Source organism: Choloepus didactylus, chromosome 6 (assembly GCF_015220235.1).
Source record: "Choloepus didactylus isolate mChoDid1 chromosome 6, mChoDid1.pri, whole genome shotgun sequence".
Taxonomy (NCBI): domain Eukaryota; kingdom Metazoa; phylum Chordata; class Mammalia; order Pilosa; family Megalonychidae; genus Choloepus; species Choloepus didactylus.
In genome coordinates, this window is record NC_051312.1 from 15362267 (window position 1) to 15387300 (window position 25034).

Sequence of the window (25034 nt, forward strand, 5' to 3'; positions counted from 1 at the left end):
TTAATACAAAGTTTTGCTATGAAAAGATAATGGAATTTAAATATAATTTTAATGTAAAAATGGATTGAAATATAGCAGAGATAGAACAAAAAGATCACATTTTTGGACAATTTCAAACTATAGGAAAGTTGCACGTATAATACAAATAATGTTTTTTTTTAAGCCTTTGAAAGTAAGTTGCTGAAACGATGCCCCATCACCCTCAAATATTTTAGAGTGAATTTTCCACAAACAAGGACATTCCTCCTTTATTGTGCTCTTCTCTCTCTGGATCCTCATTTGCAAACATGCCTCAAAAGTCCCCAGTGCAGTAGTTCTTAAGGTGTGGTCCTTGGATATCAGAAATGCACAGGATAAAAATTATTGCATAACAATACTAAGACATTATTTTCCTTTTTCACCATGTTGACGTTTGCACAGATGATGCCAAAGCAATTGTGGGCAAAACACAGCAACTTCATAACAATCAAGGCAGTGGAACCAAACTATGCTAGTCGTCATTGTATTCTTCACCATAGTATACTCACAGCAAAGGAAAAAAAAAGTCAGTATTACTTAAGAACTGAAGTAGTAAAAATTAATCATTTTATTAAATCTCAGCCATTAAGTACATGTCTTTTAAAAATACACTGCATGATAAAATGGAAACTATGCATAAAGCATTTCTGCTATTTACGCTAATATGAAGATTGTCTTAATGAGAAGCTCTAGTGCAACTTTTTGAATTGTGAGCTGAACTAGCCACTTTTTTCATAGCATACCATTTTTATTAAAGACTGACTGTCAGATAAACAAGGATTATTTGGACTTGGATATTTAATAGGCATTTTTTCATGAAAATGTACAAAGAAAGCCTATCACTTCAGAGAAAATAACTGGCAGTATTTGTAGCAAATGATAAATTTGAGATTACAAGTAAAAATTAGAATTTTGGAAAACTCGTGTTCCCCACCATGAGCTTGACAGATCAGTGGTGGTATTATATTAAAATTGTGACTTTTTTGTAACAAATAATGAATTGTGTCTATCCTTGGAAGATCTGTATAACTCAGTGCACTAATATTTTCCAAATGATCAATGCATGATGTTACAGAATCATGCATGGGTAAAAGTTTCGTTCAAAGGGCAAAAGAGAGCAATGGATTTTAATGTAACTGGGTAGAGAAAGTTAATTGATTTGTTTTCAGATTCCACACTGCAACTGACCTTGAAAAAAACTCCTCCTTGTTGAGTTTTGGTGTACTATCAAAGAAAAACAGCCACAATTATCTGAAAAGGCTGTTGAAATATTGCTCCCTTTTCTAACTAAATATCTCTGTAAAGAAGGAATTTATTCATATACATTAACCAAAGCAACCTATCACAAAGACTGAATGCAGAAGCAGATATGAAAACAAGATGTCTTCTATTGAGTCAGACAAGAGCCTTGCAAAATAGTAAAATAATGTCACTTGTGTTGGTCTGAAGCTGCATGTACTCCAGAAAAACATACTTTTAAGTTTAATCCATTTCTGTGGTTATAGACCCATTGAAAGTAGGACTACCTCAGTCACAATAGGTCTTTATCCTCTTACTGGAGTCCTTAATAAGAGAATGATATTCATACAAAGAGGGAGAAAGCCATGCAAGCAAGAAGTTGAAAGGTTTCATTGTTTTCATGTGCTTTGCCACACTGCAGAGGATCCAAGGATTACCCATAGCCAGTCTTTGGAAAAAAAAGCCATTTTCCTTGATGATACCTTGACTGGGCTTTTTCTCAGCCTCAAACTGTAAGCTAATAAATTCCCATGTGTAAGCAACCCCCTTCATGGTATCTACTTTGAGCTGCCTAGGCAACTAAAATACCCCTCTTTATTTTTTTAGAAAATATTTTTTTCATAAAAATGTATGTGACTTTTGTTAACACATGATGGGCTTATTATTTTAAATCATGTAAATAAATATTCTTAATTATATTTTAATTTCTCATATGGTAAATTTGGAGAGAGAAAATTTACATAAACAAAAGCTTTTGGGAATTCTCTATATTTTTAAGAGTGTGAGCAAGTCCTGACATGAAAATATTTGAACATCTCAAAATAAAAAACTTAACATTGATATGTTACTGGTTCTAATCCTTACACTTTATTACAATTTCACTGATTGTCCCATTAAGTTCCTTTGAAACAAGAAGAAAATAAAATCTAGTTCATAATCATGCATTTATCTGTCATATCTATTTAGCTTCCTTCAACATTTTCTCATTCTTTCCTTGACGTCCATGACCTTGACACTTGTAATTTGTAGAATCACTCACTTTGTGTTTGCCTCATATTTTCTCATTAGATTCAAGTGATGCGTCTTTGGCAGGAATATCACAGAAGTGATGCTGTGTACTTATTGCATCCTATCTTGTGGTATACACAATGACAATTTTCCCCATCTTGATGATGCTAATTTTGATCAATTGAGGTGGTGTTTTCCAGCCTCCTTCACTATAAAGTTACTCTTTTTCACTTTGTAATTAGTATGTAATTTGTGAGGAGGTACTCTGAGACCCTGTAAATTTATATATCTTAAAAACCATGACTTCAAATCAGTTTTTCCCATCCAAAACCACAGGGTTCATTTCAGTTTTCCCTTCTCTATTTTTAATTCCCTTTTCTAACAATGAGGAACTTGGCTCCTCCTATTATTTTTTATAATTTACATTTTGTGTATAGATCCCTGAGTGATGCAATCTACTGTATCTATCACCTCCTACCCAATCCCATGCGTCCCATACTTATCCCACCGTTCTAGTTTGTTACTGCTGCTGGAATGCAAAATACCAGAAATGGATCAGCTTTTATAAAAGGGGGTTTATTTGGTTACAAAGTTACAGTCTTAAGCCCATAAAGTGTCCAACAATCCGGTACCTTCGCTGGAGGATGGCCAATGGTGTCCGGAAAACCTCTGTTAGCTGGGAAGGCACGTGGCTGGCCTCTGCTCCAAAGTTCTGGTTTCAAAATGGCTTTCTCCAAGGATGTTCCTCTCTAAGCTTCAGCTTCTCTCCAAAATGTCACTCTCAGTTGCTCTTGGGATGTTTGTCCTCTCTTAGCTTCTCCAGAGCAAAAGTCTGCTTTCAAAGGCTGTCTCCAAAATGTCTCTGTAAACTGCATTTCCTCTCATGTCCTGTGTGTTCTTCAAAGTGTTGCTTGTGGCTGTAGCAAGCTCCCTCCTTCTATCTGAGCTTATATAGTGCTCCAGTGAACTAATCAAGACCCACGCTGAACAGGCGGGGCCACACCTCCATGGAAACCATCCAACCAGAGTCATTACCCACAGTTGGGAGGGGCACATTTCCATGGAAACAACTTAATCCAAACATTCCAACTTAATCCCCACTACTATGTCTGCCCCACAAGATTGCATCAAATAACATGGCTTTTTCTGGGGGACATAATACATTCAAATCAGTACACCCACCTGGGCTCCAACACCCTGAACCAGAACACTGCTGTGCCCCCCACTACCTGTGGCCACACCCCTCCATGTGGACAACCTGCTCACCCCATCTGTGCTCTGAAGCCCAACACCACATTCCCTCCCAAGCAGATGCCTTCCTCTCCCTGCTAGGGCTCCATTTCAGATCCAACACCCTGAGCCGAGCCTTTCCATCCCCCACCCAATGTGGCCACTATCCTAATCCCACTTGTCCTCCAACACTCAACTTTGGGCCACAGCGACTACTTGCAACCCCTGGTGGGCTGCCTCCCTCGCTCAATCCTACTTAATTGTCTTTTGCACTAAACGAAGAGGAAGAAGAAAGAAGCATTTATTTTTTTAACACAAAAGATATCAAAGAAACTTCACCCTAGTGTATGGTACCTTTCAGTTGCATTCTCAGACAAAGGAGAGAAGCTCTCTTTTTACTTTCTTCTGCCAATAAGGGGTGCTTAGGCAGAAAAAAATTTCATAGCATAAAATTTATGAATTTAGTTATAATAGTTTAAGACACTGTGTCTATTGCAGACAGAAAAGCAGGTGAATGTGAAAGTCAGTGTTTCTGGAAAGATTATTTTGGTGGATGATAAGAAAACTAAATGGGGAATTATAAAGGTTTTTTATTAAAGAGCAGACCAAGGATCAATCCAGGGTACATAGTCTCATAAATTTCATATTCTTTGATCTTTTTCAAACCTTGGTGATTCACTATTCTACACCTATCTCAATTACACTTCTTATTGATGAAACTTTGTGCACTTCACACAATGAGTTTTCAGTAACGAGTGTTTTGAGTCTAAAGATTACATCTGATTTTGCTGAACATGGAGTTTATAGTTATTTTTTCCTTCATTGACACTTTTGCATGACATTCAGGAGAAGAAAGAAGTTGCTGTCTTATAACACAATGTTAATAAGCCCTGTAGCTTTGTACTTTCTTCACTTCTTCAAAAATTTTATGGCTCTGTCACCTTTATGTTTGAAAATCCCTTTCACCCATCATCGTAGGTACCTTTTTATTTCAGGAGTTCACCTCACATAAAAGTAGGAGAAGAGTGGGAAGGCAATTACCACATTCTGCACTAGTAAGAGGAAAGGCTCTAGAAATACACACCGTGGATTCCAATGTTGCATTACATGATGCCAGTTTTCTAATCCTTACTCAGGTTCACATCTGTAAAATGGGGATTAATTTACATTGTCCTCATTGGGTTGTTGTAGGGATTAAATAGCTCAATAAATATAAAACAGTGGTAAGTAGTAAAGACAGAGATTACTTTTGAGTGAAAGGAGGCAAAGCAGGGAGAGCTGGTAATGCTCTATTTCTTTATCTGTGTGTGGTACATGGGGTAGCTCAGATGATAAAGTTATGATCTGAACCCTTCTCTGTATTTTATACTTCAGAAAAGGTTAGTTTTAAAAATGACTAACATTTAGCCAACCACTTTGAAAGGTGCAATCGACTAGCCTAGAATTATCTGTAAGTCACAACAACCCCTGTAGCCCCCACTGCTGCCACTACAATTCAAATAAGGACTATAGGACCCTTTTAAAACAGTAAAAGCTTTTTATTAACTTGATTTTACCTTCATTATAAAAGAAGAGAGAAAAGTCCCTCAGACTTTGGGGAAGATGGCAGACTAGGGAGCTCCAGAACTCAGTTCTTTGACCAAAACAACTGTCAAACAGGCAGGAATGATCTGAAACAACTATCATGAAACTCCAGAGGCCAGAAGAACACTGCATAGCACCCAGGGAAGAGCAGAAGTGGCTGATATATATCCATGAAGAACTGTAAATTTTTCTCTTCACATGGTAGCTACCAGCACCCATCCCCCACTCTCATGGCAGGCCGCCATGGGTCCTGCCAGTGGCTAGCTGCTGGTGACAACAAGGGTCACAAAAATCCTCTTCTGCAAGAACAGGGGTGTGCATGGCTGATCACTGATCACAGCTTTTGATTAGTGAATTTGGATCACTGGGTCCTTGCTCGGAGAACAGCTATGGTTTCAACCCACCCCTGCCAAAGGCAGTGGCAGCCATTGTTTCAAACCTCCCTGGACAGGGGCAGAGGCGGTGGAAATTTAAAGACGCAGGGCCTCCTCAGGCATGCAGGGAAAGTTAGCTGAAGGGCTGAATTTGCTGGGCAGACCAGGAAAGCTCAGCTTTGGGGATCCATTGGAGAAGTTTTGGGGGCCCTTCCTGACCCACTCCACAGGGCACTTTGGAGCCAGTCAGCAAACCCCTGGCCCTGTTTTGGCCAATTCCAAAAATTGAAGAGTAGGGAACACTCCCTAACTCATTCTCCAACCACTACAATGGCTATTGTTAAATAAGCAGAAAATAACAAGTGTTGGAGGCATGTAGAGAGATAGGAACACTCATTCATTATTGCTGGGAGTGTAAAATGGCACAGCCATTGTGGAAGACAGTTAAAAATAGAATTACCATATGACCCTGCAATCCCACTTCTAAGTATCTCCCAAAGAATTGAAAGCAGGGACTCAAAGCAAACATTTGCACACTGATGTTCATAGCAACATTATTCACAATTGCCAATAATGGAAGTAACCCATGCAACACCATGTACTACCTGCTTCCTTGTATGATGGAAAGAGAAGTTTAGATGTAGAAGATATGATTAATGGCAAAATTCTTAAGCAGATATCCCTGTAAAGAAAAAAATGACAGACACAAAACAGCTGCCTAGTTGATTGCTATAATTCAACAACTTTCACAAGGTCCAAAAACCAAATTTCCAACCTTGAGACTCAGTATATGTCTACCACTTAATCATTCAAGTTTAGGAATCATAAATAAGATAAAGGTAGTATGGATTAATAAGTGTTGGTATTTTCCATATATGGGCAAGACCTCAACTTTTCTGGAATCATCCTGACATCAAGGATTAAGTCAATTTATCACAAATAAGGATTTAAAAATTGTTCAACAGAGTTGTGGAACATAAACCTTAATTGCTTCTGAGATTAAAAAAAAAAAGATCATTGCTCCTCTACACAGTTCTTTATGACTTCCTTTTACAGTCGGCTCAATAGAAAACTCTTCATTAAAAAGATATTTCTTTCATGTTTTTTTTGTCTTTAGGGCTTCCAGAAAAAGGACTGTGGTTATATTAAGCACATGGCGCAAAAATATCATTCTCATGGTTTACTATCATTACCACTGCTGTGTCTTATTTAAGATATTTACCTTAATTTTTTAACCTAGAATAAAAACTTCTGGGCATCCTGATATGGCTAATGTAAAATAGTTTACATCGGGGGCACAATTGCTATTTGGTACCTGAGTAAAAGGCAATTATGAAGTTTCAACACATTTTGCCTCAATAACAAGAGGAATCTGTGACAGATAATCTGTATATATCTGTGATAAAAATTAGGAATAATGGTGATATCATTTGTGAACTAAAAGCTAGTTTTTAGTAGGGCAAACGCCATTCTTCTAAGAAATCTGTCTGTTAACAAAATGCATAGATAAAAGTAATTACATATATGGTCAACTGATTTTCGACAAGAGTGCCAAGACAATTCAATGGGGAAAGAATAGCCTGTTCAACAGATGGCACTGGGATAACGGTATATCAGCATGCAATAGAGTGAATTTGGAGCCCTTCCTTATCCCATATATAAAATTAACTCAAAATGTATCATACACCTAAATTAAGAGTTAAAACCCTTAGAAGAAATCATAGAGGCCAATCTGCAAGACTTTGTGTTAGTCATTGGTTTCTTAGCTAACATTAAAGTATAAGCAACAAAGTAAAGGTTTTAATATTAAATAAAATATAAAGAATAATTGCATATCTTGACACAAGGAAGTTCTTTCTTTCTTGTCTTTGACTTGATGCCAGGAAAAGATTTGGTTACATAAATATGAAAATATTTGTTGCATTTTTCTTGATTAGCAATTCTTAATTATGAAAATAATATTCATTTTTAAAAACATCAACAATAAAGAGTTTGTATAAAGTAAATTATTTTCGCCTTCTTCATTTCTTCAGTCCCTTACTCTATAGGGAAGTACTTTTAATGTTTGTATTATGTATTTACAGACCTTTCTTAATACATATATACACATACAGTGTATGTACCTAATAGATAACCTTTTAAAAACAAGAGTCATATCTAAGTGATATTTGTATCTAGCCTTTTATTCTCAATAGGATCTTATAGTTATCTTCCTTGTCAGTACATAGAGATCTGCCTCACACTTCCTCACCAGCTGCCTTTATATTCTATCATGTGAATGAATCATATTGTATTTAAACAATCACTTCTTAATGCATATTCTGGATTTTTCCAATTTGGAAAAACTTTATTACAGAAAAAGTTACAATAAATAGACAATGGTTTCTGTTATTAATATGTGTAAGTGGTTCTTTCAAATCAGTAATAAAAATACAAACAGTACATTTACCTAAGAAACACCATAAAATATGATATTTACATAAGAAAAATGGACAAAAATATGAAACCAGCAATTCAGAAGAAATATAAATGTCAAATAAATATATGCAACATTTTTTTGCATTTACTAGTAATAGGACAAAAATCCAAATTAATGAGATCCATCTTTACCCAGCACATCAGCAAAAAGGGAGTAAAAAGAATGACAAAAAAAAAAGTAAATACCAGTGTTGAGAAAAAGGCATTTTTATAAACTACAGGTAGAATTGTTTCATTGGTACGTACTCTCAGCAGGGCAGTTTGGTCAGTGACTATTAAATGCCTTAAAACTATTCATACCTTTGTGTTCAGTAAGTCCATTTTAACTAAGACTATACCTTTAATTTTAACCAAAGCTGTATTTCAGTTATTTTTTAATTATGAGATCATTATGGGATTGTTTATGATAGTAAAAAATAACACATATCCAATATTTGGGTTGTAGGACATTCATAAGATGGACTGTTATGCAGCTATTAAAAATGGTATGGTTGAAATAGATATACATATAATTATGTAAAAACTACAGGCTAAAAATAGTTTGCATCATTTTAAAATTTTGTGTGCATATCTATATGCATACATATGCATAGAAAATTCCACCACTAAGGTTAGCTATAATTGATTGTCTTCATTTTGCTTAACTTTATTTCCAATGAAGACACATTACAAGCATCTAATATAAGCAATAAAATGTTAAAAAAAAAAAAAGCACAAGCAACAAAAGAAAAAAGATAAACAGGACTTCATCAAAATTTAAAACTTTTGGCTTCAAATGATAGCATCAAGAAAATTAAACATGATCCACAAAATATGACAGAAATTTGGAAAAGTTTGAAAATTCCATAAAATGTTTAGGATAGAGTTATCATATGACACAGCAATTCCAATCCTAGCTCTACACCCAAGAGAAATAAAACATGCTTCCACACAAAAACTCATACATGCGAGTTCATACCAGCATTATTCACAATAACCAAAAAGTGGAAACAGCCCAACTTCCCACCTACTGATGAACAGTATATCTATACAATGGAGTATTATTTAGCAATAAAAAGAAATGAAATTTGATACACGCAACAACATGGATGAATCAGAATTACTACACCACCTAGGATTTGATATGTCTCATGGAGTGATAATAAAGAAATTAGACTACACACTAGGGGGTAAAAGGCACATAATAGAGTAATTAAACCCCTAATATGAGAAAAATATCGAACCAATTCAAATGTGGCAAAAAGAGTAGGGAGAATACTCTGGGAGTAAGCATGGCTTGTCTAGACATTGATTTTGGATTTCTAGTCTCCAAAACCACAAGACAATAAATTCTTGTTGCCTTTGTGTGATATTTCTTATAGCAGCTCTGAAAAACAAAGACACTCTGTAAGCATTACTATAGTTGTACTCCGCAGTATGGTGGTTTTAATCTGTATGTACCCCAGAAAAACATGCTCTTAAATTTATTCCATTCCTGGGAGTGTGGACCCATTTAGTTAAAGTGTGACCCACCTCATTCAAGTTGGGTCTTAATCCCTTGCTGGAGTCCTTTATAAATGGAATGACTGCAGAGAGAGAAAGCCATGGAAGCAAGAAACTAAAAGCAACAAAACCAAGAAGGGAGAGACCAGCAGGTACCGCCATGTGCCATGCCATGTGACAGAGGAGCCAAGGATAGACAGCAGCTGGTTGTCCAGAAGAAAGCATCACCTTTGTGATGCCTTGATTTGGACATTTTCATTGCCTCAAAATTGTAAGTTCATAAACTAATAAATTTCCATTGTTTAAGCTGAACCATTTCATGGTATGTACTTTGGGCAACCTAGGAAACTAAAATAGATTTTGGTACCAGAAGAGTGGGATGCTGTTATTGCAAATACCAAAAATGTGGAAATGGCTTTGGAATTGGATAAAGGGTAGAGGCTGGAAGAATGTGAGATGCTTGATGGAAAAAGCCTAGATTGCTTTGATCTGTAAATTGAAAAATGTTATAAAGTAAAAAGTGAAAAAAATTAATTGGCAATAAAAACAAGTTTGAGATAGGTCTGCCTGTCTCAATCGTTTTTCATCGAATATCTACAATAACTCCACTACACATTCGCTATCTCTCTGTCACACGCACAACACACACACACACACACACCACAACACACACGCACACAGATGAGCAATATAAAGGAGAAACAGCAAAATCCTTCTTTTAACATTATGGAGGGTTATCTCAACTAATTCAATGAGAAAAAAAATATAGGAATATATTGATCTTACAAAAGGAAAGAAAATTGCCTTTGTTTTTAGATTTAAATATACACAATGATGATTGAAAAAGACTCAAAAGGAAAAATTACACAACCATGATTAAAGGGAATAAAAAATGGAAAAAAGAAAAAATATGTATAATTTATAATTATATATTAAAGAAATAATGTGTCAATTATCATCAAGTTGATCTATAATTTTAAGGAAAAATTGAAAAATATATTTGGAGCTTTAACAAATAATTTTAAAAATTCATATAGAGACATAAAAATACAAGTAGATAAGAAATGGTGGAAAATAACCACATAGAGGAGGAATTTGTCCTAGATGATTATAAGAATAATTGTAAAGTTATACTATGCATTTAAAACAATGTGGAATTTTCACAAAATAAGAAAAAAATGTCACTGGAATTGGAAGACCCCAAACCACATGCATATATTTGAACTTGAGTATAGTAAATGATGGGCTGTTCAGTGAAAAGTTGTGGAATTTTTAGCTTTTCAAAAGGATGAAGATGAAGAAGATGATGATAATAATGATGATGTTACACTCTTAATAGGAAAAATTATTTATAGATATATTAATACTCATACTCTAAAAAGCAATACTTTAAAACTTTAATAAGGTAAATAATGTTTCTATGGCCTTCAGATAAGGGAGTTTGCTTGTATAAAATATAAAATGCATAAACTATGATGAAAAAGCTAATAAATATGACCAGAAAAGTCATTAAAATGAAACAAAACAAAAATGGAATGAGAAAAGATATTTGTACCAAATATCATTTAAATAATATAATTAAACTTCATGTACTTCATGAGATATTAAATTCCCTATATAGGTTAAATTTCAGGTGAGGTTAGATTAGGGCTTGATTTCCATTTTCTAAAATTATCTTGTGTTACCTTCAGCTTAAAACTTAGGCCAGCTTCTCTCAACGCTACCTAATATCTTCTAATTCCAGCTGTGTCTGAATATGCAAAAAAAAATGATGAGAGGGAAGGTCATGTTTCACATTTGTCAAAAAAAACTCCTCACCTTGATGATGGTTCCACAATTGAATCAGGCTCTGGTCCAGGGGAAGGTCATGGGTTAACACAGTCATGAATGGAATTGTCCTGATGGATTTAGACCTACAGGGCACAAGTCTGAAGCTCAGGGTGAGGTTAACTCCACCCAAATTGCCATCAAGTGGGTGGTGAGAGGTAGAATGGATGACGGACAGGCAATCATGATGTCTCCTACAGGCTGATGTATTTGACCAAAGATTTTTAGCAGATTCCTTGGAGAAATAAAAAGAAATAGTTTTTTTCACAATGAACTGCTCTTATTTCATATACATCCACATTTTAGCATTTAGTGGTCCTGAACAGAAAAGTGGGAAAATGCAGCAACTTGTCAAGCCCACAAATTTCAGGGTCCTTCCACGCACACTGAGTTCTTTCTTAATCCCTGCCAAGGATCATGAGAGGCAGTAGCACCAAAACCAAAGTTTGCACCAAATTCAAGGTTCTTTTTGTTCCATTTGTCACATTCCAAACTAAACCCAAATGGATTGCAAGGATGACCAAATGAAAGCCCTGTTTGTTTAAAATTTCTTCAAATTTTAAAAGCAAAAGCAATCCATTTAGAGGGATCATGTGTGTTTACAAGTGTCTTCACGTGGCTTTTCTCTAATTTGACCACCAAGGACTTTGAGAGCTGGCAGGTCTGAGTAACCCTGGTGACTGTTCTTCTCACCATATCAAAACCTGAGCTAAAAGAAGGCATCAGCTGATGATGACAGCAGAGAGTGGCAGGGCTGTGGGCCCAATTTTCATTTCCCAGGCTGCTGGAGAATAAAGAAATGTGGTTCCAAAACTAAATGAGGGAGACCAGAGACTCTTTCCAACCTAACCTGATGGTTTCTGGCCAAAGTATGAAAGTGTCATGGAAAGTGTTGAGTGGTGATGGTACAGGGAGAGACTTCAGGAGGAAGGATAAAACAGCACCCGTAGATAAAGGGGTGGGGGGGGGTAGGGGAAAATATGGGGAAGGCTCTGAAAGAATTCCTCATCAAAGGCAATTTCAATTTCAGAGGGGAGCAGTGGGGGTTACAATCTATTCTTAGCCAAGGGTAGATGTGGAGAGTGGGGAGGGGTAGGACGATTGCTTGGAAGGGGGTAGTCATTTAAGACTTAAAAAAAGAAACTGGGGAGTGCAGATGAAGCACCCCCCCACACAGAAACATACCCAGCAGTAGTCCCACAAGCTGTGACCTGACACCTTCACATCTATCCTAATAAGCCACCCCAATGTGGAGGGCTCTTGCTGAGAGAGAAGGAAGGGGGAAAGTTGGGGGTGGAGAAGGAGGAAAAGGCAGAGACCCTAGGCCATGTAATCCTGTGATCTGTGATCATGTCTTTTTTCACAGTTGAGTTAGATGTGCCACATGGTTATAATGGGAACCAATTTAAATAGACTCTCTTGATCCCAGAAGTTCAACTATGTGGCTCGTGGTTACACTTGACAGTATGGTTTGTTATAGCACAATTTATATATTTCAAGTGGACAAAAATTAGTATCATTTAATACTAATTAATGGAAAATGTGACTTAAGAGGCTTTAGATCTTCTAATACCATAGCAGATCTGGTTTTCTATTAATCTAATCTTAGCTGTCTACTCTATTTAGATCTCAGAAAGACACCAGCTAGACCTTCTCAGTTCTGCTTACAGAAATGAGATTAACAGAATAGTGTCAAGAACACCCTGTAGCCTCAAAAGAGAAAAGTTTGGCATCCTGAGCAGTCAGCTAAGAAAAGTCGTGAAGACTCTGCACATAAAAGCTTGTACATCAATATCTAAATCTAATCACTGAAGCTGGAACAAGACATGATTGAGACAACACAAGATTGAGAATTTTGCCTGTGCCTTTCTCACAAAGATCCAGTGTCATCTCTGACCTGACAAGAATGTATCTTCAACTATTACTTTGTTCTTGACCTCATCCCCTTTCCTTTACCTATAAAAACCCTAACTCACGTCCTTACTTTGAACTGGTTTGGGGAAGATTCTTCTAGTTCTTTACCTGTGCACTTGCAATAAAATCACTTTCTCAGTGAGAGATATGTTTCTCCTTTGTAGCACCAGATTGGGCAGGCCTTTCTATTGGAAAAACTTGCAGTTCCACATTTATAGTATCTTAAGATAAAATGTCTTTGGGAGCTTCCTTTCCAGTACTTTGAGGTCTACAAGACGTACCTAGAAACTTTACCACTGTGGAAAATGAAGACTTGCTTAAATCAAACGGGGGTTGGGGGAGAGCCTGTGGTTTTACTTTTTGATTAATTGCTATAACACTGTCCTTCAGGCAGCTGAGGGAGTTTTATAGTTTTTACAGTCATCATTAGGTGCCAAAACTCTCTCGTAGCACAACTTTGATGCTATATGAATTCTGCCATTTTGATAGCACTAATATGGCTCTTGGTATATTAGAACAATTAACTTCATTCTTATTAATTTTTGTTGTACAATTTGTACAAATCTTACAAAGGGAGGTCCTTTATTTAGGTCCACATTGTATTTTAAGGCTGTATGTTCGGTTTTTATAAATTGTCCGAGCCCATCATGGCTGCCATCTTGGATCACTGTCACTTGAAGGCCCACTCCTTCTTCATAAAGAAATAATTTTGTTTATTTATAGCATAATTGGAGAAGTAGAATTAAATAAGGAAAAGTAGTGAGAAAAAGGTTAATATACTTTGCTTTCTGATGAAGTCCATATACATCCATCATTTGCTTGGTTTATGGCATTGGATTCCCTAACCAACCTTCTTCTCTCCATTTCCTCCTTTCTAATGCACTCTACATTGCAACCACAATTCATATCTCTAAATTGCAAATAGGTAAGTGGCCTGTCCATCCTTATCCAGTGGTGTGCTTGTAAATGTTTAACTGGCTTTACAAGGCATGGGGGATGTGATTAGCAGCTTTTGCCAATTTTTGTGGTATAAGTACTGCTACTTCAGCAAATTTCAAGCTACCAAAATTATGTCGACTTGTCCAAGATTCCTGAAAAACATAACAATCAGCTCCCATGAGCCAACACAAGCAGCTCCAGCACATCACAGTGTACGCTTTCAACTGCTTCTTAAATCTTACAAGGTTGCCCTGTTTTATAATCTCCTATGAATATCTTTCTTCCCTCTTCAAACTGATGTCTTGCCATCTGCCCCTCAACAACCAAAGTTTGGCACACTTCTGTCTCGTTAGTTCCCTGAATATCCCCAGTTCTCCCTAGTTTGGAGGTTTCGCATGGGTCCCAAACACTTCATTTTTCCTTGTCATGCTAACTCCCAGCCACCTTTAAGATTGCAGATTAGAGAAGAAGTCTTTTGAAAATTAAAACTGACCTTGTCTTTAAATCCAGGTTGAAATTTTTCCTATGTGTACTTCCCAATTTCCTATCCACTTCCTATCATAGTGCTTATTACTCCATATTTTTCTTGCATGTTTCTATGGGTCTGTATCACTCAGTTTGAGCAACTTGAGGGCAGAGACCATGCAGCATTCTCTACTGCACGCCAAGCTTCTAGCAGAGCACATGGTACTCAGTAGGCATTCCTTAAAAGACTGCTCAATGAATTATGAAATGAATAAATGCATGATGGAACTACTATTGTTAGGGATATGCATCCAGTACTAAGTGGTGCTCAACCACACTCTGAATGAGAGAGGCCAGGAATTTTTTGCACCTGTGGTGAACAAGGTTTATGTTAAATGGCTTCAGTCAGTATGAAGAGAGGGGTATTAATTTATATTTCAGAAATATAAGTACTTTAGCAGGAGATTTATAAATCAGGACTGAGATATATCAGGAGTTTTAGTCGCAAATTGTCACCTTGAAGAGATGACCACTGAAGTCATTGGAGGGTGTAAAAGGGGCTATGAGGGAAGTATAAGTTTCTGCCCCACCTTCCCAGTGCATCTGACCATGATCCCATCTCAGCTTTAATAATGGCAACGAGACTACCACCAACAGTAGCATAATTATAACTTATGGTGCTATTTAACATTTGCTTTATTTTCATTTTACTCTCATAACAACTGATGAGGTAGTTGCTATTACTACACCTGTGCAACAGATGAGAAAAAATAGATCAGAGAGCTTAAGTAAATTGCCCAAATTGCTTAAGTAACAGTATCAGAATATGAACACAAATCAGTTGTATTCTAAAGCCTGCATTATTTCTTTACAGTTTCTCACAGTCCTCTGAGGAACAGATGTTGATCTTTCTCTCAAAGTCCCCAACCTTAATCCCCATTTATGTTTTAGAGTATGTGTGAATCTCAGTAGCAGAGATTGAAATAAAACTCTTAAACACAACCCTCTCACCTCAAATAGAATGAAATATTATCTCGATGAGGATGATGATTTTTATTTAACAGTTTTTGCACTGCTGATGTCAGCTAAAGTAAAACCAAGAGAACAAAACAACAACAAAAAAATTATCCTGTAATGAAAGAAAAAAAAACTTTGATTCCTTTGTTTTCCGCATTGGGTGGTTGGAAGTTGCATATTAAAGCGAATACTTGAAATAGAGATTATACTACCTGCCTTCCTTCAATCTCATAAGGTAGAGGAATAGGGAGGTAAGAAAGAAAGAGAATCAATCTAGGGAACAACTTTGGGGTAGTGGTCATGGAAGTTCCAAACCAAGAATGCCTTAATAAACAAAAACACAGTAATGGGATTTATAATTAGGACAGAAAGGATGGATTCAAATGCCCATGTTTCTCAAGATTGGTGCCATAGGGGATTGTGTTCATGGGCTTATCTTCTCTAAGGTCCTGGATGAAGTTCTGCCTCATTGGAGAAGCGAGGTTCAATGTCCTTCCTCAGAATTGCTTTCATCAGGAGGCGTTCTCTATTCCACAGAATTAGGAGGTGAGGAAATTGCCTGGAAAGTAAAACAACATCAATTTCTGGGCAGATGTCATCTCCTGCCTCTCCTCCCACTCCTTCCTATTATCATCATGATCCTTACCAATAATACGAACTGACTGATTATTATGGTGCTGAATGCCATATAAGCATTACACACACACATCTTGCTCACAACAAATATCAGAAGACAGTACAATTATTGTTAGCCTCATTTTTTAGTTGAGATCCCTGAAATCTAGAAAGAATTTGTGATTTCCCTGGGTTACACAGCTAGAAAGTTTATGAGAAAGTATTTAGACTTAATTATCTCTGTATCCAAAATGTATGCTCATAAATATGAAGTGCGCTGTTTCCTCTTACATGATCACATTGAAATTCTCTTCCAGCCCTCATTCCAACTCTAGCAGTCCTACAATCTCTAACTCCAGGAAAACCACAATTTGTTACCACATAAAAGTTTCTGTCCAGTTCCAAGAGTCGGGAGACCACCCAAACCCCAAGGGAGGTTTGCAGGCCAAGTGAATTATGAGTTATTTTGATTACTCACCTCTCTTGAATTACAGCAGTTTTTCTTGCACCACATGACTATGATGGAGATGTTTATGCACAATTCCAGAAGAGTGAGAATCAGCATTAAAGACACAAGGCCCTAGGGGATGTAAGGCATCACATCAAACCTGGTACAAGCATCTGGGAAAAAAACAAAGCTGAAAACCAGACAACAGTGTCTCCCTCTCATAAAACCTAATGAAGTGAACAAAAAATGAAGTTTAAAACATAAACACACAATGGCACACTCAAAGAGACACAACCCTAGTCGAACAGCATGGAAAGATTTTCCCTGGAGAGAGAGAAACACCTGGCGTGTCTGTATCAACCCATAAGAACTCATCATCAGAAGTTGGAGAGGAAAAATTCTAGAACTACCACTAATAGCCACCAACTTGAAGAGCCGTATACTAAGGAGTTGAGGAGGCAGACCAAGCAAATAGGCAAAAGAAGGACTCCACCACCATTTTGTTAGTAGTACTTTGTAGAGATTTAGGCATTTGTACCATCGTAGAACCTAAAATCCTCAGGCAGAAAAATTAAACATGCAAAATAATTGTTGCTGGACAAGTGATCCTTCTATTATCACTGGGGCACCTAAAAGCAAACACACACACACACACACACACACACACACACAAAATTCGGGAGGAAAAATACCACAAATTCCATAGAAAAATCAAACACAGATAAAGGGAAACTTAGATAACTAAAAATATGACACAGAAAAATGAGGAAAGAATCTTTCATGAGAAGAGTTGGCAAACAGGAAGATTAGGGGTCAGTCAGTAATTGTGGGTGAACCAGACAAATCTGAAGAGAAATACTAATTTCTAACTTGACCCCAGAAGAGGTAGAATAATTAAACACGAACAACAAAGAAATGTGGAGGGATCTTAAAGAGATGCACTTTAAAAACACCATCCTTAAATAAATTCAAATGTGTCAAATGTGAAGTCATTCAAAACTGCAACCACAGAGAAAGCTGTAAATCTCTCCAGTTAGTTTTAGCAAGCAAGGAGATGTGAAAAAAGAAAAAATTATAATCTCTTCATGGACTATAATTAATAGTAATGATCATCATCATCATCATAATTATAATAATATAGCATGCTGTGCTAAACACTGTTTTAGTTGCTTAACAAATATTCATTTATTTCATTTTTACACCATCCCTATAAAATGAGCACATTGTTATCCTCACTTCAAAGATGAGAAAATTAAAACATGGAGAAGTTTCTAAATTGCCCATAGTCACAGAGCTATAAGCGGAAGAACCAAGATTCAAAACAAAGCAGCGTATTATCTGATATATTATTTTTCTGTAGTTTGGATTGTTTCAAATATTTTACACTTAAACGTGATTTTTAAAAACTTACCATTGATGTAGAGCCCACGTAAATGCATAAGTCTGGTGACTGGAATAACTGACAACTCTTGAAAGACATGCTATTAATTACTAAATTTATTAAGAGAAAAATAATCCCAACTATTGCAATTGTAGCACTGGAAATGTTCACCTCACAACTGTTTTGTATCTAAAAAAAGAGTAAGAATTTTCAATTAATAATGCAGCACACATTTCATTATCTAAGCTATATTCATTTAAACAAATATCAATTGACAGGTGTTTATCCACCCAGCAATATCCTAGATGCTGGGCAAACCCTGATGAATAAAGATCCCCACCCTCATGGAGCTCATCTTCTAGCAGCAAAGGCAAAGGAACAATGAACACAAGAATAAGTAAATTATATAGTATTTTTAAAAGTTATTAAGTACCATGGGATAATAGAGCAGGGTAAGGAGAATCTGGAACCCTAGAGAAGAGTGGAGGTTTGTGATATTAAATAGGCATGACCCTTCAGAAGAGACATAAAAGATTTGAGGGGGAAAGCCATGGGGATATTTACAGAAATGTCCTTGCCATCAAAGAAACACTCATTCACTAATATGGGCTAATTGTAATGAGCAAACTCTGAGAGTTAAATTTGAGAGCATAGTTTATCAGCAGATAGAAAGAGGGCAGAGATTGGGCAATTGATGCTTAAGGAGTACAGAATGTTTAATAAGGTTGATTGTAAAGGTTTGGAAATAGATGGTACAATACTGTGTGATGTTAATACAATATTGTAATTAACAAAGCTTAGTGTGAGTGTGGCTGAAAAAGGAAGACAAAGGTCATGTATGTCCCCAGAAGGATAGGCAGAGGATAAAAACTGGGACTGTATAACTTAGCAAAACCTGGAGTGGACAGACAGTGGTTAATTGTACAAATATAAGAAAGTTTTTATATGAATTAGAACAAATGTATGTGACTATTACAATGCATTAATAACAGGGTGGTATATGGGAAAAAATAAAATTAATGGAAGCTAAGGTCTACAGTTGACAATAACAGTGTGATATCCTTTCATTAATTGTAACAAAGGCACCGTACCAAAGCTGAATGTCAATAATAGGGGGAAATAAGGGAGATGTATGAGATTTTTTTTTTTTTCTGTCTTTATTTTGGAAGAAATGGGAATGTTCTCATATAGTCTGTGGTGCTGATTGCATAACTATGTGATTATACAAGGAGCCACTGATTGTACACTTAGGATGGATTGTACCGTGTGTGAATAAAACCGTTAAAAAAAGAAACAGTTCAAAGCCCAAGGCCAGAGAGTCCTAGGTATGTTCTAGGGAAAGCATGGAGTCAAGGTTTCTGGAAAAGAACGACCAAAGTGGACAACATTAGGAGATGAAGACAGAATTAACAGAGAACCTAGACATATAGGGTCCTCTAGGTCATGAAAAGGTCTTTGGTTCTTAATCTGAGGAAAATACTGAGCCACTGGAGGATTTTTAGCAAGGGATGACATAATTAGATTATACCTTCAAGGGATCACTCAGATATCTCTATTCAGACTATTCTAGAGAGGGCCAGGTGGAATCAAGTCTCCCAATTAGGAAAGATGTTGCTTGAATGTAGAGGCAGTAGGATTTGGTGGCAAATTTGATGGAGGATTATGAAGGAAAGAAGGATCGGGGATAATTCCAAGTTTTTGTTTGTTTGGATTTTTGTTTTGTTTTAATCAAGAAGGATGGAGTTGTCATCAGCTGACATGACTTTGGATGGACAAGGTTTGAGGAGGAACATTAGCAGTTGAATTTTGGACCTTTTAGAGATCCAAGTGGAAGCAATTAGATACGCCAGACTGATGCTCAGGCTAGAGAGGTGGGGTGGAAATGCTCATTTCAGAGTCTTGCGCAGACTGAGGTTATTTGAAGCCATGAGAATGGATGAGACACAAAAGGAGTGAGTACAGATTGGGCATACCAGGTGGCAAAGAATTGAACTCTGGGGCACTCCAACATTACAAGATCAGGGAGAAGAGGAACCTGGAAAGGAGATTGAGAAGGAGAAACTAGAAATACAAGATGAAAAACAGCAAATTGAGGTGTCCTGGGAGCCAAGTGAAGAAATGATTGGAAGGAGAAGTGAATGACTGTGTTAAATGTTCTTCATGGGTCAGGTTAGATAAGGATCAAGAATTGATCACCATGTTAGCAATGAAGAATTCTTCAACAATCTTAAAGAGAGCAGTTACAGAGGTGTGGCAGGAAAGAAAAATAAAGCCCTGATTGCAGTAAGTTTAAATGAAAAAATGGGAAGACAGGAATTTGAAGAAGTATGAACAACTCTTGTAAGGAGTTTTTCTGCAAAAGAAAAAAGGAAGTGTGCCTGTAGCTAGCAGGGGAAAATAAGGTCAAGATAAAAAATATTTTTTTTAAGCTGAGAGTAGTAACTGAATGCATGTATGATGATTAAAATGATCTGGCGGAGAGGAATAAGTTGGAGTGATATAAAAAAATAGGGAATGGAATCTAGTACATAAGTAGAGGGATTGGCTTTAAAGAGAATTACAGAGGTTATTTGTAAGAGGCTAGAAGGAAAAATATATTGGTACGGATCTGGCCATGGTGAAGATGCTATAATGGGGATCTGAAAATTCTCTTCTGATGGCTTCAGTTTTCTCAGGGTAGGAAGCAAGGTCATCAAGATTGAGGATGAGAGAAAAGGGACTGTTGTTTAAGGATAGAATATAAACTATAAAATAGTCATCTAGGGAGGAGGGAGAATGAATGAACTAGGTAAGTGGAGTATAAATGGTTGAATCACTTAGTGGGAACAGAATATCTGGCACATAATAGGGACTTAATAGTTGTTTAACGAATGACTAAATAAAATTGAATTTTTGGTGTTCACTTATGGAACTAGTTTGGGAGAACCTTTGCTCAAAATAATTAGAATTGAACACATTTGACAATACACAAAGATCAGGAAACCTTTGTCTGGGCTTCAGCTCCATCAATTATAAAGACTGAGCATCTCAGGTTTGCATATTCACCATCTAGATGGTTTTCTTATGTCCTCAATATTTTCTCTACCTACGATCTGAATGTCCTAATAAAATAAAATTAATTTCCTTGTATATCACATAGGACCCAGTATCTCGGCAGGATTCACCAACCTTTACTCTCCTACAATTAAAGATACTTTATTTCCACACTCATGGTCAAAGAAAGAGAGGAAGAACTTCCACTTACCAACTTTCTTCTGGATGTTCTCCCTGCTGCAATAGACAAGGATCCTGAACTAATAAACTGTGTGAAAACAGAAAGCAGAGCAGATAAAGGAACACTGTCTCAACCATTTTCTTCTTGACCCACCTTGATTACCAAGTATTTAGCAAAAGTCATACAATACCTCATTTTTTATTCATATTCTAGAATACAAAATTACACATAATGTTCATCTTTTATATGACTAAAACTTTAAAAATTAGTTTAAATTTTCAGTAAATTATAATCTTTTTGTTTTACTTTACAGGTTTCATTTCTTTTTTTTAATTTTATTTTACAGGTTTCATTTTCTTGTATAGGTTTATGTGAATACACATACTTTAAAAACATAATACATACATATATTTAAATACACTTGAATGTGATATAATTATCTTTATGCTTATGTTTATATTAAATGTACATGTATATATGCCATATTCCTCTCATATTCTTACCAAAGCTTCAGATAAGTGTATCAACACTGATAAGTCTGCCCACACAAGATTACATCAAAGATAATGGCGTTTGGGGGACATAATACATTCAAACTGGCACAACTTGCCTCACTTTTCTGACTTGCTGATTGTAAATGTGGTCTTCTCACTTAACTTTTAAGATGACTCTTAGTGTCCTAATTGATAAAACAGGAATTAGACTAAGAATAATTGAAAACTATTAAATTTAAGTCTGAAAATATAGACTTCTTTTGCAAATCCAAAGGAATACTCTTACACTTTTTGAGAGTATTGAAAAATATGTATTCTCAATTATGTTTTATCGGTTGGTGTAGATTAGATGCCATTGTCTGGAGATAAGCATGGGATATATAGAGCAAAGGCATATAGGGAGCAGTGTTGGTGAAAATGTCTATTTATATATGGAGAGACATCTGTTATTGTAGTCACTGAACCACTAAATTTAAGTGGCAACTATTAACTTCTATTTCATACACTGAAACAAAAGAACATTAATTGTGGACCCAAGATTTGCTATTTATTGCATAGTTAATGGAAAATACGGAACCATTTTAGCTTCTGAGTTCAGATAGAGGGTTTGGCAAAAAAAAAAAAAAAACCTATTTACTCTCTGATCCCTAAGCTTGTATAGTTTACAGTGAGAATTCCTATAAACAAAACAAAATTATCTCAATGCATTTAGTTCCTTGGTTGAGATAAAAATAATTTGAATAGCAAGGGTTATGTGTAGGCATGTTTGTAAATATACAAAGGAGGAAGAAGGGGAAGTATTGATTTGTATTCTCATTTATTCTGCAACCTATGTATGGTGAGAATAGTGCAACAATATCCTCATCTGTAAAAGTTATAACACGGCCACTATTTTGTGATATCAAATAAGGTGACTATAAATTTCTGAAAATTAAATACTATTCTGAAACTTTAAAAAAAATAGAGGGGCATATAGGGAAAAATATACCTATTGCAAACTAATCAGTTAGTATTTTAATATTCTTTCATCAACAGTAACAAATGTAGCATACCAATACTATGAGTCAACAATGGAGTGGGGGTAGTTAGGGGTATGGGAGGATTTGCGTTTCCTTTTTTTTTTGTCTGTATTTCTTTTCTGGAGTAATGAAAATGTTCTAAAAATTGAAAAAAAATTAATTGTCATGATGGATGCACAGCTGTATGATGGTACTGGGGGCAATTGATTGTACACTTTGGATCTCTGGATAATTGTAAGGTATGTGAACAATCTCAATAAATAAAAAAAAATTTAAATAAAAAATGCATTAAAAATATCAATTGGCCCAAAGTGTGAAGGTTTATTTCTGAAGTACCAGTTTGATTCCTGTGGTCTATATGTCTGTTCTTGTGCCAGCACCATGCTGTTTTGACCACTGCCATTTTAAAATAAGTTTTAAGATCTAGAAGTGTGAGCCCTCCAATTTTCTTCTTCTTTTTCAAAATGTTTTGGCTATTCAGCTTACCCTTCCATATAAATGTGATGACAAGTACAAAACTAGTTAAGGATTACTGAACCTTCAAAAAGAGCATGGTGTTAGAAGGCGGATAATGGATACTAAAGGAATCTTAGAGGTTGAAGTCATGAGCCCTAATGAACTGAGGAACAGCCAAGGTGCATAAATGGGGCCAAATCAAGGCAGGGGGCCTGGCACATTTGCCAAGAGAGTTTCTCAACCTGCACCCTCTTGATATTTCAGGCTAATACATCAATTTGTTTTCCTCTATGGTTAGTGCATTTTGAGTTTTAATGAGTCTTTCCTTTCACCAAAACCATGAATAAATTTCCTCTATTCTCTTCTGAAAGTTTTACCCATATGTTCTTCATATTTAAATTCTTATTCAACTTGTATTAATTTTTTGAATAGAGTGAGGTATTTGACCATATGTGTACCCAAATGAATATTGACATAACCTAGTCCTTTTTATTTAAAACTGTCTTTATCCACCTCTCTGCAGTCTGTTCATCATATCAAGGATCTGTAAATATATATGTCTATTTTCATGCTGGGCATTTTTTCCATGGGACTATTTGCTATTCTTGTACCAATATCACACTGTCTCAATTAGCATCAGTTTATAGTTTGGATATCTGGTACAGTAAAGCATTCTACATTTTCTCTTTTTGAGAGTTTTTATTATACTTGAACAATTGTCACTCTACATAAATTTTAAAACCAGCTTGCCAAGTCAATTGGAATCAATGTACAATGCATGAGACTTCCAATCAGTGAACATAGTACCTTTCTATCTATTTAAGTCTAAGAAGAAGCTTTCTGTTTTGAGTTGTACATATTTTCTTAGCTTTATGCCTAGGTGCTTTGGTTTGTTAAAGCTACCAGAATGCAGTGTATCAGAAATGGATCAGCTTTTTACAGTGGGCACTTATTAGTTCACAAATTTACAGTTCTAAGGTCATGAAAGATGATACCTTCTTTGAATAAAGACTGACGGCATCTGGGGTCCTCTGTCACATGGGAAGGCAGATGGCTGGAGTCTGCTGGGCATCTGAGTTTAGCTTCTGGTTTCCATGGCTTTCTCCCAAATATCTCTGGGCTTCTGTCTAAGGTTCTCCAGTGGGCAAACTCTGGATTGCATATCTTAGCTTCTCTGAGCCCTCTCCAAAATGTCTCTGCCTTTTATCCTCTCATAAAGGACTCCAGTAAAGGATTAAGACCCACCTTGAATGGGAAGGATCAATCTCCATGGAAACAACCTAATCAAAAGATCCCACCCACAATAGGTCTGCCCCCACAGATTAGATTAAAAGAGCATGGCCCTTTCTGGGGGTTACAAAATAGATCCAAACAAGCACTACATATTTGATATTTTCATATTATTGTAATCAATATCAATTGCTACTTGAATATTGTTAACTCAATTTATCTGTAAAATTCTTTTGTATTTTCTATTTGCACAATTATTCAGCTGTGGAAAACAAGGATTTTGTTTCTTTCTAGAGAACTATTTTATCTTCTATCCCTTAATGTTGCCATATACTATACCTAAATCTGCAACCCAGGGCTGAGTAAAAGCTGGATTAGTGAGGACCCTTGTCTTATTCCTGATCTCAGTGGAAAAGTTATCACATTTAATCATCTAGTATGATATTTGATGTAGGATATTTTTGTTTAACTTCAAAATTAAGGATGTTTCTTCATATTAACGTTGTGCTCAATGTTGGTATCTTTGATGAATATTATCAGTCTAGTATTATTATGAAATACTATCATATATTTTTCTAATATTAAAGCCAAATTTTATTATT

The 25034-nt window shown here is 36.0% G+C and overlaps 1 protein-coding gene across 1 annotated transcript in view; it reads right to left on the reverse strand.

The window, feature by feature from the left end:
* Positions 1–15592: 15592 nt before the first annotated feature.
* Positions 15593–25034, reverse strand: part of LOC119536596 (membrane-spanning 4-domains subfamily A member 3-like) — a 30468-nt gene continuing 21026 nt past the window's right edge. The window contains exons 3-5 of the mRNA XM_037839449.1: positions 18050–18208; positions 16669–16770; positions 15593–16134 (exon numbers count right to left, since the gene is read on the reverse strand). Of these exons, the coding sequence (XP_037695377.1) occupies positions 16102–16134; positions 16669–16770; positions 18050–18208 (294 nt within the window). The 3' untranslated portion in view covers positions 15593–16101. The remainder of the gene's footprint in view (positions 16135–16668; positions 16771–18049; positions 18209–25034) is intronic.